Source organism: Nannobrachium achirus, assembly GCF_963921795.1.
Source record: "Nannobrachium achirus genome assembly, chromosome: 23".
NCBI lineage: Eukaryota > Metazoa > Chordata > Actinopteri > Myctophiformes > Myctophidae > Nannobrachium > Nannobrachium achirus.
Genome location: NC_137830.1, coordinates 48,997,472 through 49,010,354, shown reverse-complemented (window position 1 = coordinate 49,010,354; position 12,883 = coordinate 48,997,472). Strand labels below are relative to the sequence as shown.

Genomic DNA, 12,883 nt, shown 5'->3' with positions numbered 1-12,883 from the left:
AGCTGTAGGCCAGGGGCCAAGCAGCAGTATGTGTATAATATGAGCTGTAGGCCAGGGGCATATCCAGCTGCATATCCAGTACCATTTAAACCCTCTATAATTTCTTAACCCATTTAGGCCTGACCTATGTTAGGCCTAAATCAGAAATTAGCCTACAAAAACAAATATGTTGCTACATACTGTACATGTACTGTAAGCCCCTCCCATAAACTAAAATGTGTTCCCGGCTGGTCAAATGGGCATGTAAATAACATACTTGATGCAGTCTTTTTTCACACTACCAAATCTCTTTGCAAAACAATAGCCGATCTACAAGCACAACGCAACGCAAATGTTCAGCCCCAGGATGATGCATGTGGGGGATATTTTGATTATCGTGATAATATCGTAAATCGCAATTTCTTTGGTCACAATAATTGTGACATGAGATTTTCATATCGTCTCATCCCTAACACACACGCACGCACACACACACACACACACACACACACACGCACAGTCCTCTGTTACATCCCTTTTCACCTCCAGTCCTATTTAATGTGCTGTTGGGGCTGTCACGATTATGACATTTTACATGACGATTAATTGTCACTCAAATAATTGCGATTAACGATTTAATTGTGTTTTGTCGTTGACAATTACATTTCTGTTTGGCTTTTAGGCTTTGAAGTTGCACATGGCAGATATGACACATAAGCTAAATATACAAGGAAATGGCTGACATATTTGACAACTTTATACTTAAAAAAAGAACATTGATAATATATTGGAAATAGCCGATCTACAAGCTCACAACACGTCGCGTTGTGCTTGTAGATCTGCTATTTCCACCATGTTTTACTTTAAAAAATATATATGAAGATGGAAACGATTATGAAAAATAATCACGATTATGTCAAATAATTGCGATTAGACGATTATGTTATAATTGTGACAGCCCTATTCTGTGTTTTCACATCAGAACAGTGAAAAGGTTTGGCATGCCAGACATGCACCAGGGAGAGGCAATGACAGAACTGTGTGTGGGCAATTCTCAGTGGTGTATTTGTGTAATTGTATCAGCCACAGACCACACAATATCAAAAGGCTGCACTCAGTGGCGCCTGGTCCCGCAACGCCGTGTGAAGGGCTCCCCCTGCTGTTAGCTGGGGGGAATAACAGCAGTTTCAGGGAGAGTTGGTGTTTGAGGGACTGAGAGACAGAGAGAGAGAGAGAGAGAGAGAGAGAGAGAGAGAGAGAGAGAGAGAGAGTGAGAGAGAGAGAGATGTGTTCAATGCATCCGATTTGGGTCATAAAAAAGTAGCCTGTCAGATACTGCATCTCATATAAGTCACTGGGTGGATATGTTTATCCAGTGTTCATTACTGTATTTTTAACATGCATAGCCCAAGTGAAGTTCTAAACTCACGATCCTGACTATAATACTAAGCTGGGGAGTGACTTGTGCTGCGAGGCGTTGTGGGAAAAGGAGTACAGAGTGAAAGGTCAAGTTTATTAAGTAGGTTAAATTAATGTTTACTTAAACTTCTCCGAGTCTCATCGCTTTCCTTGTTGTTGGGTAAAAATGGCCGAACATATCACGTAACGTTGATCGCCGTCGCCATTCGCTCGTACGTTCTGTAGTTCTGAAGGCGGAAGGCATTCTGACGAGGAAACGCGAGTCTCTGAGAAGTTTGAGTAAACATTAATTTATTGGAAACATATGGACTAACACATGCTAACGATTGGGCTCATCGGTAGATAGAAAACTGTTTCGACGATGCGGTGAGCACCTTATTGATTTGTACATGTGTTGAGCCGAATATGGACGTTGCGGCTCAACCAGCAAGAGCGTTCTGACTCCCCTTTAGAACTCTTGTAGGGAGTAAACGTCCCAATATAAGCGACCCCTACAAGAGTTATGATTTATGGCTAGAGTGTTTCTAGACATTTCTACAGTGCCGTATATTGATACTTTTACTTAAAGGACAACTTTGTTTTTTTACAACAAGGGTTCATATTTTAAATTGTAATTATAGAAAAGAAAAGATGAGTGTTAAAATGTTTTCATTTACTGCTTTCTATCGTTTTAGAGATTTGAATTATTTTGATTTCAGTGGGTGGGGCGTACAAGTGGCGAAATATGTATTTTTAGACACAATACTGTAAGCCCCTGGATTGCCCCATTTATCCCCTCTCGCTGCCCAGGCCCACCACCATTGTATTGAATCCGGCCCTGCTGCGTCAATGCATGCGTCATGACGTCACTTGGTCACATGAGCGCAGACAGGATGTTGTTGTGTAACTTTCTGTATGGACCAGTGTTGATCATAACTGTTCAAAATGTTGACATTTTGCCGCACCCCGCCACAGTTTTAGCCATAAAACAAACATCAGAGATAAAGGGCGTTAAAGATGGGGAAATGCATTGGAGTATATGGAGAAAAACAGACGCGCGATGCTCTCAGCGTCGACTCGAAGCGACTAGCGGCTAATGGGCTACATCCATGCGTAGCCCCAACCTAACAGTGAGATTTAAAGTTAATACTGTAAATACAGTAAACACGTCAACGCGTCGTGGGCCTCCAGAGACATCAGAGAGATAGGCGTGTAGACACCTCGTGGGCATCCCATGAGTTCATTTACTATACAGGGAAAAAATACAAAAAATAAATCTGCTTTTAGTAGCATGTGAGGGGTCAAACTAGGATTTTTTCATGATGCTGAATCCATCGCAAGCATTTGTTTTGCATGAAAAACATTCCGTGGGCTAAAAACGGACCCACAAAACGATGGTTTAGTGATGAATAATCACTTTTCACCGTTTTGTAGGGGCCATTTGTAGCCCACGGAATGCAGATTTATTTTTTGTATTTTTTTCCTGTATAGTAAATTAATGGGACACAAATACGAATCAGTTTTTTTATGAGGTTTCCCCCGGGAGTTGAATTTCAACCTTTTAGTACATATTATTACACACCTTTAGAAACACATTGGTGAAGAAATTTCTTGGTAACGATTTACTTCGGAGATTTTCTTATGTTCCCCTGACTATATGGGGGCACAAAGTGTTACTGTAAATAGCAATAAAGAAATCATCAGCTTATTGTGTCTAAAAAGATATATTTAGCCACTTGTACACATGCCCCCACACATTGAAATCCAAATCGCTAAAATCACTAAAACTATAGAAAGAAGGAAATGAAAAAGTTTTAACAGTCATCTTTTCTTTTCTCTAATTGCAATCTAAAATATGAACCCTTTTTGTAAAAAAAAACAAAGTTGTCCTAAAAAATGTGAGTACTTTTTCCACCACTGCCTTTAAGTAACGACGATTACTTGAACATAATTTGTCCCAGTTTGACCCAGCTTCCCCATGTCAAATGAGGTCACTGAAGAAGCCTAATTAAAAAGGTTTGTTCATTAAACCTTTAGAAGCTCTTAATTAGAGCTACTCGCTGCCTGCGGGAGATAGCCACCTAAGTTGGGGACTCCGTCTCTCTGTGTGTGTACGTGCGTGTGTACGCGCATGTGCGCGACTGCGCGTTAAGAGAGCTAAAAGTATGGAGGCAAAACCTGCAATGAAAAATGATCTCTTTCTCTCTCACACACACGCGCGTGCACGCGTACACACACACACACCTAATCACGTGCACGCACTACAAAGCAGACTAGGTCTCCATTGACTGCCAGCAAACAAAGTCATTCGAGCGGCCTATTCTTGTTATGGGTGTATAGTTTAAGAAAACGTTTGAAAACATCATGGAGGTAACACCAATAACACCAGAGAAAGGTGAAATATAACGCCCCCAGAAATATTGAAAGGAGACGTAACGCTTCCAGTAGGACATGTTATTGCTACTGCACCAAGGGAGCGGTTGCGTCACATCCGCTTTATCTCGCACTCATCGTTTCTATTTCCGTGCCTACGCGAGACTAGCAAACATCCATTTATCATTGAGACAACAAGTGACAGAGTCAGCAGGGAACGGATGGAAATAGAGAGAATCTCTCTCGTTCCAATAGGAAGGAAGAGGAGAAAGAGAGACAGAGAGACTCATTTAAGATTGTGCAGAATGTGCAGGCAGCTTCCGGCGCCGCAGCCGAGAGTGATCTACAAGCTCACAATGGTTGCATCTGCGACGCGACGTGAGCTTGTATGTCTGCTGTTAACCGGAAGTGTCCCGCAAATAATGCTACAGTAAATTCTCGCGGAAACAGGTGGCTAATAAAAAACGACACATAAAAAAGGGAACTGATATTAATTGCGACCAAAGGTCGCATTTACCCTGAAAAACCTTGTCGCTTGAGTGACCTTCTGTAATCCTTCTGTACAGGAAGTGATGTCAGTGTGAAACTCCCCCCAGAATGACAACAACTAGAATCGTCAGAGAAACGCTGTGGTTGGCCAGATGGTCAAGAATTGGCGCATGTCACCCTGAGGTCACATGTCACCCTCAGGTGTCTTACTAGTATAGGTAAAATACAAAAAAGAAATGCAATATAAACAATAAAACATTTAAGCTGACTGATGCCAGATTTTTGGAAGACATAGTCTGCCTCAGGTGTTAAGTCACTACCACGCTGCATAATATTCACAATGTATGTGGGTGTAATCATGACAGGATCCAGTAAGGAAGAGGGTTTAACTAAGAGGCTAGCTCTTAGTTCTGTGTTTCTCAACCTTTTTTCTGCATGGGCACACTTTTCATGTCCCAAGAATCCATGGGCACAACAAAATAATACGGGGGTGTAAATATTGTCACTGTCGGGAAGAAACCTTGTATCTGCAAGTTTCAAATGTGTGCGTTTCTTCGCAAAGTAAAGCCCTGCTTCATCATACAAGGCTGTCGCACAACAGTAGCGAAAACAGCAGATCTACAAGCACACAACACCTCGCACCGCGAGGCGGTGTGTGCTTGTAGATCGGCTGTTTTCACTAGTTTAAATCATTTTTAAAATGCTGAATACGATACTGGCTTTCAAGCAGTTTCAAGGGGCACACTTGACCCTTCTCAGGAGCACACCAAAGGTCCCCTGGTTGGCACCAACAGCACACTGGTTGAGAAACACTGTCTTAGTTAAACCCTCTTCCATACTGGGATCCTCCAGGGCTCTGTACTAGTCTGGATGGAGTGAAATTCCAAATACCTACATAATTAACCCTCTAAGGCCCACTTTTTTTTATTTTTTATCCAAAAAAAGGTTTAAATCATTTTATTTTAGCTCCCCCTACCACCTAAACATCAGCATTGGATTCTATTGTTTAGTATTACAATGCCATTGGCCACAATATTTGCATATAAATACCCCCCACAGTGGCTGACATTCACACCCGCCACACCCGCTGACATTCCAGAGTTTTGACACTTTTTCATGGAAGCTATTCCTCACAGAAACATAAGTAAAATGCCTGTACTATTTTTTTAGGTGATCATTAGAATGTCTAGAACATGTACATATGTTATTATTGTGAAAAATATCCCCCATATGTAAATTAGAGCATGATTTATGATTTATGATTTATGGCTATAAAACCTTAAAAAAACATTTTTTTGAAAAAAAAACATTACATTTTCCTCTTATTAGGACTCCTACAACACCATCTGATTTTTTCAATTTTTTATTTCAAGTATTTCTATATTTGGGCCTTAGATCATCACGCATGACATCACAACATTGTCATCACAACCAACTTTAAAAGTAAACGATCCAATAAACCAAATGTCATTCAACAACTATTACAACTAATTGAACTGTTCTTTAACGACTTGTCCTGTAAATTTGTTGCACTGATTCACAGTGGTGCTGGAGTGTGAAATGATTCACTGGACGATACATCTGAAAGGAGGACCTGAGACTTCCTACCATGCTGCTGTGGTAGTTGGACACAAGCTGTACTCATTTGGAGGATACTACAACTACCTGAACAACAGGGATCAGATTGAAGTCCACATCTTCAACATGTTGTCTTTGCGTTGGAGGGAGTTGCCCCCAGTGATGAATGGAAGAGGACAAGGTCCCATTGAGGTTCCCTCCAGGCGCTGTGGCCACACAGCTGTGCTGGTAGAAGAAATGGTCTACATCTGGGGAGGGCGTCCTTACTGCAATGTTCTTTATGCCTTTGACACCCACAGCTGGTTCAAACCAAATATTTCTGGGTCTATTCCCGAAGCAAGGACGTTACACTCAGCCTGTGGCCTACAGAAGGTCATGTATGTGTATGGAGGAGACAACCAGCTGACTGGATTGACTAATGACATGTACAAGTTGGACACCACCATAATGGTCTGGTCTTTAATCAACACCAGAGGAACTCAACCACCTGCTTCCCTATGTCACTCTGCCACCATCATTGGAACAAAGATATTTGTATTTGGGGGCTGGGGGAGCCAGGGGAACTTAAACAACAATACTGTGTTTGACACCGAGACCAACTGCTGGCTGAAGACACTTTCTGCACAGCTTCTCCCAGAAGAACGTTCAAGTCATTCAGCCTTTGCCTACAATGGAGAGCTGTACGTATTTGGTGGCTGGAATGAGAACCAGTGCTTCAATGATCTGTGGAATTTCAGTCCAGAGACCTTCTCCTGGAAGCAGGTTGAGCCCAAGGGGAATGGACCCTGTACGATGTGTGGGATGTGCTGTTGCATGGTGGGAGATCATATCATCATCTTTGGAGGATGCATAGCAGACTATACAATATCTGATGACCTGTACATCTTAGATTTGAGTCCTAGCCTGAATACGTTATGCAAGTTATCAGTTATTCATTATGGTCTGGAGCAGTCTGAACTCCCACATGACATCAGGTGGGAAATGAGAACCATGACTACCAACAGCAACAGAACAAAATGACAGGACGAACCCCCCCCCCCACACACACACACACACACACACACACACACACACACACACACACACACACACACACACACACACACACACACACACACACACACACACACACACACACACACACACACACACACACAAGCATGAAATTGGCACTTTTATGTTTCAGCATAGTCGTGGGCATACAGCATATTTGGATTCAGCACGCCTTAACACATTCAATGCCACCCCAGAAAATGGCTGTGTGTGTGGCTGTATTTCTGCCGATATTCCAGGAATAAATTGAAAATGATGTGATGTGAATAAAAAAGAATACAAAATATTTGTGGAAATGTCTGCTCCCCTTCTTTCCAAGAATAAAAGTAACGGTTTCTGTCATGCTCCTATCATTAGTTTGGGTTGAAAATAACATGTATATGTATGTATATATAATACAAACAAATGTGACATTGATTGTGACCGTCAGGTTACTATGAAAAACCTCCATCGGCTGTCAGTCCCTCCGTCTGTCATGTCAAATCACGTCACGTCACGTCACGCCATGTCACACTTTTGGCCCTACTCTTATCTCTGGCACCGTTGCCGCTATCCATGCCAAACTTTGCGCACACACTCCTTGTCTCCTTGGCTGGCAAACCACAACCTTCGTCCCTGATTTTTCACATGGCCCTCTTCTAGCGCCACCATGAGGTTGTGTATACATTCGACCTGGCAGTCGATTATCTCCCGATTCGGGAGTCTTTATGGTCAGATATTATTGTCAATCCAACCGCATTGGTTTTTCAAAACCACCAAAGATCGCTGTCTACATGTCTATCCGTTCCATTGAAAAAGCTTTCTGGCCAAGTGATCTGATCATAGTCATAGAAAGGTAGACGCCTCATTCGGCTCTGGGGCGTATGCATCGGGGGACCAAGGGAATCCGTGTGCATCAGTTTGGTCTTGATTGGTCTGTGGTGCGGGGCGGGACAAACACACCAGTCTGTATTGGCTGGCTGATGACGTAGCTACCCCTAACCCTACTCTGATTCGTTGGAACAACACCCAATCAGCAACGACCTCGCTACGTCACAACAGACATTCAGAAATGCGAGTCAACTGAGTCATTTCCAGACTGTGATGCGGAGAGACAAAACAAATCGCGGAACGGAGCGAACAGGCTGGCACCCAGGATAATTAAATAATTCTAGGCCTAAAACATTTGGGTAGTGTTTCCACCAGTGGGGTGCGTGCGGTACCTGTATTGTCCCGTCCTCGCGGCCCAGGGCCGCGGCGGAGGCCTGTCTGCAGAGACACGTGCAGCGAATCCTCGACGGCTGCTCCTCAGACTGGAACAACACGGCTCCTGAAGGACCAGCACGCACCTGAAACACACACACGCACACACACACACAAACATTTGAAAAGTTTATTTATGTCCACATAAAGCATACATGGGCAACTGGCGGCCCGGGGGCCACATGCGGCCCCCAACTTCACTTAATGCGGCCCTCAGGTTAATACCGGAATACTGATATATTATTATATTTCAGCTGTTACAATTCCAAACATCACCTGCTTTAATTCCGTCAGTCTATATTAGTAGCTTAATGACAAGTATAGTAGTATTAAAATGGATTTTTTTATGTCCAATGTATTTGTATTTAGGTTCATAAAGTAACATGAGTATATAACTAAATGCGTTTGAAATTAAATCAAAATGTTACATTTCAGGATTCCAATTAAGAAATAACAAAAAAATTATTCAGGATTCCAATTCAAAAGAAGCAAAAATAGCCGATCTACAAGCAGATCTTGTATATCTGCTATTTTTGCTTCCATTGTATGCAATACTAGAATGACAAATGTGGCCCTCTGGAGGGAAGGTGGAAATATAGTGGCCCTCACCATCATCAAAGTTGCCCGACCCTGACATAAAGACAAGTACAAGAATTCCTGTACAAAGGAGCTAAACAATGCCAGTGCAGTCAGATCAATTAGGAAAACAGCCAGTAACAAAGTGCATGCAGGGCAGAACATTGTTACAAACAGCAGACAGCAATCATGGGTATAGGAAACAGCACCTCCTCCAAATTGAGTGGCTTCCTATAATTAGCCCTATTCACGGCCCGCCCACTCAGCAAATTTCTCAGCAACTTCCTGGTGCTGACGTCAGTTTTGAAGGGGAAATTAATACAGAAATAGCTGGACTTAAAGCCAACAAATCATTATTTCGAACGGTAAAGTAAATGTTAATGCTCTGTGCCTTTTACTATCTTGTGTTCTTGATCATGCTAGCCGTATTTTATACTTTACTATTCGGAAATTGCATTAAATTTGCGATTTCTGTGTTAACTCTATGGGCTTTTAGCAGGGTTTTACCTTTCAAAACGTGACTTCAGCACCAGGGGGATGCCGAGTGGGCAGGCCATGAATAGGGTATGCGCATGCATGAAGTGAGTGGCAAAGTGAATTTAATGTTGTTTAATGCAACCAGGTAGGACTTTTCTGTCTGGATGTACGGGCTGTCAAGGCCAGAAAGTATTTTTTTGCCACTCTTCTTCTTCTTTCGTGCATCATTGTCCTTGATGATTGGTTGACAACATTTTTATTTCACAAGATTTTCACTCATTACGCGTTATTGCATAACTTCTTGCATAACTTCTGGGGATCCCGACCCACAGGTTGAGAACCATCGATCTAACGCTGAATCTCACCTGCAGTCGGTTGCGGTTGTCGGCCGCCGCCACGGTGAGGTCGCTGCCGTGGAACATCACGTCAGAGTCTCTCTTCAGGGACACGGCGGATGAGGTGTGCACTCGTTTAGTCTCCCACAACTACAGGGTCAAACAGCACGGGGCCGGAGAGAAAACACTATTACATATCGTCGTTGTCGGGTGAAAACCTTGTACTGCGTGTCCAAAACCGTTCGTTTTTATCATTAAAAAAAGTAATAATAATAATAATAATAATAGCTGGAATTTATATAGCGCTTTTCTGAGTACTCAAAGTCGCTTTACAATATGGTGTAAATGTGTGTGTGTGTGGCAGGTAAAAACAACAACTTTATTAGAAAAAGAAAACTAGATACAATAAGAGATAATATTTTGAAGTGGATCCGTTGTTTGACAGGGAGCCAGCGGAGGTCATGGAGGACTGGTGTGAACTAAACTAGTTAGTCTGAAAGTGAACTAAACTAGTTAAAACAGCCGATCTACAAGCACACAACGCCTCGCGGTGCGAGGCGTTGTGTGCTTGTAGATCATCATGCCTACAAAATTTTTGGGGGTCAAAACATTTTTTTTTTTTTTTAAACGGGAAATTCTCGGGACTATCGGGCCTGGCGGGGAGAGACATTAGCATATTCTCTGGACTATCGGGCCTAGCAGGGAATGAGTTAAAACAGCCGATCTACAAGCACACAACGCCTCGTGGTGCGAGGCGTTGTGTGCTTGTAGATGTGCTGTTTTCACTACTTTTGTGCGACGGCCTTGTCTAATGCAGGGCTTTACTTCGCGAAAAAACGTATACATTTGAAACTTGGAGTTACGAGGTTTCTGCCCAACAGTGACGATATGCTGTACTGTAGTGTAGATATCACAAGGAAAACCCCACAATGACAGCCCCACAGCATATCAACAGTCATATCTAAACTTCACGGTTAAACCATCATCAGAATCAAACATTGTACAATTTTGCCAATATGTTGCCATATTTTCATGTAGGCAGTTTCGGGTATTGATGTGAAATAATAACAATACTATTGAATAATGATAAGAATAAAAGCAGTTAATTGGAGACTTCCTGTAAGATTGTAGATCTGCTATTTTTTTAAAGTCATGAAAATGTGTGCACATCTTTGAATATATCTATTTTTAAAAGCGAACATTTGTGACTCAAATTCTGCTTCTGGGGGTCCCTGGAACAACATATTTTGAGATGGGGGTCCGCGGCCAAATACATGTAATTTCGGGGGTCCTTGCCATGAAAAAGTTTGAGAACCACTGATTTAGAAGACATTTAACTCATTGAGTGCCAGCGCCCTCTAGGGGCCAAAGAATGCCAGCGCATCTCTCATAGGCGAGCGCTTTAGCTTCCAGGACTTCACCTTCCAGGACCTGACGTGCTCACGTTCATGCACGGCATGGAAATGTCCCGGATGAAGATGCTAACAGAATGGCTATTCCCATTTTGTCATCTAAAAGATAATTTTTGGGCGATTTCGCCGTAAATAAACCTTGCGCCGCTTCCCTATGACACAATCCAGAGATATAAGCCTTTAAAGATGTGGTCTTTCATTGGATTAGGCGGAGATTGGCGATTGCGTTCGCAAATAACGTCTGGCCGGGACGTTGCTAGCTTTCGGCTAGTAGCTACAAAAATCAGGCCAGGCTTCAGAAGGCCTCTTATCATTTTTATTCATTTCATTAAATATCCCGGACTAGTTCGGGATAGGCACCCTGGAATACGTCGCGCCGCCTACAATGAACATTGGGTGAACATTGGGGGGGTCTAAACTTTATTTTAAACCATTTTCAATGGAATATATCGTCGGACAGAGTAGAATGGCTTGCTGGCTAGCGGCTAGCGAGCCGGGACCACCCACGTTGCTCCAAGCAGCTCGGGGTAAGTAAAATAGCAAATAAAAAATTGTTTTTGATCCCGAATATCCCGAACTAGTCCGGGATAGGCACTGTATGAGTTAAGAACAGACTTGCACAAATGTTTGCGATTTTTCAAAGATAGCAGATCTACAAGCTCGCAACGTGAGCTTGTATATCTGCTATTTTCTAATAGTTATAAAATAGCATAAAATAATGGTTAAAGTGGTTCAAATCTAAAGCGAGGCAGATTTGCGTCCAGGCCTAAATGGCTAAGGCAACTGCGAGACCTGCTGATGCACACTGAAACAGCAACACTCAACTCACAGTGGCAGCATAGCTCAGGGGTAGAGAAACCGTTATTAGAGCACGAAGGGTTCCCGAAGGGTTCCCAGTTCGAATCCGGGCTCCCCTGAGTTAATGTCGAAGAGTCCTTGAGCAAGACTCTGAACCCCTAGCTGCTCCTGGTGAGCAGGTTGGTGCCTTGCATGGTTTCCTCTAGCCTGGCGGGGCCCGACGTTATCTGTGTTCATTCCTTCCACAGTATAACGTCTGGCCTTTGGCCTATTGGCAGCATGAAAAGTGGGCGGGAGTACTTGCCTTGACAGACAGACTCCTCTAACCAATCACCATCTCTTAGCCAGTCGGAAGAACGGCAAACAAACACGTCTTTTCGGCCGATAAACTCCACTAGCGCATCCTCCGTGTTGCTTTTTAATTGTTGTAATTGATTCCAACTCTGAAATAACTGCACTTATTGCTTGTTTTATGGTTAGAGCGTTAACTGTTACACTTTTTGCATCGCGAGGGCAGCCATTGTTGTTTTGAAAATGCTGCAGCCTGCAGCATGCATCTACGTCACCGTCTACACATGGACCAATCAGGGAAATCTTTTCACTTGTTGTCAGGAAGACTACGTTTGTTGTGCGGAAGCATAGTGCGGAAGCAGTCACTGATTGGCTCCGATCAGAGAATAATCGGTATACTCGCTGCCAATCAACGGAAGTCCAGACGTTATACTGTGGAAGGAATGAGTGAGTGAACGCAGATGACGTCGGGCCCCGCCAGGCTAGGTTTCCTCCGCCACCGGTGTATGAATGTGTGTGTGAATGGGTGAATGTAATGCACAATCTATGTAGATAGATTGGATAAAAGTGCTATATAAATGCACCATTTACCATTTTACCATTTATCACTCACCCTGACAGTCTGGTCATCGGAGCAGGACAGCAGCAGAGAACCGTCAGCAGAGAACTGGACGCCGTACACCCAGCTGAGGTGACCGCTGCAGTCAGCCACCTTTTTGTTGCTTTCAATGTCCCACAGCTGGTAGGCAAACACAGACATGTCAGCTACTAGCATTATCTATAGCAGGGGTTTTCAAAGTGGGTGACAGGGCACCCTGGGGTGCCGCGACGGCAGTCCAGGGGTGCCGCGAGATAATTTGATAATATTTGGAATTTATTTGG

The 12,883-nt window shown here is 43.2% G+C and overlaps 1 protein-coding gene across 1 annotated transcript in view; it reads right to left on the bottom strand.

The window, feature by feature from the left end:
• apaf1 (apoptotic peptidase activating factor 1) overlaps window positions 1–12,883 on the bottom strand; it is a gene marked incomplete at its 3' end in the record, with an annotated part of 219,706 nt that overhangs the window by 161,252 nt on the left and 45,571 nt on the right. The window contains exons 19-21 of the mRNA XM_080754411.1: window positions 12,615–12,740; window positions 9,531–9,650; window positions 8,073–8,198 (exon numbers count right to left, since the gene is read on the bottom strand). Of these exons, the coding sequence (XP_080610537.1) occupies window positions 8,073–8,198; window positions 9,531–9,650; window positions 12,615–12,740 (372 nt within the window). The remainder of the gene's footprint in view (window positions 1–8,072; window positions 8,199–9,530; window positions 9,651–12,614; window positions 12,741–12,883) is intronic.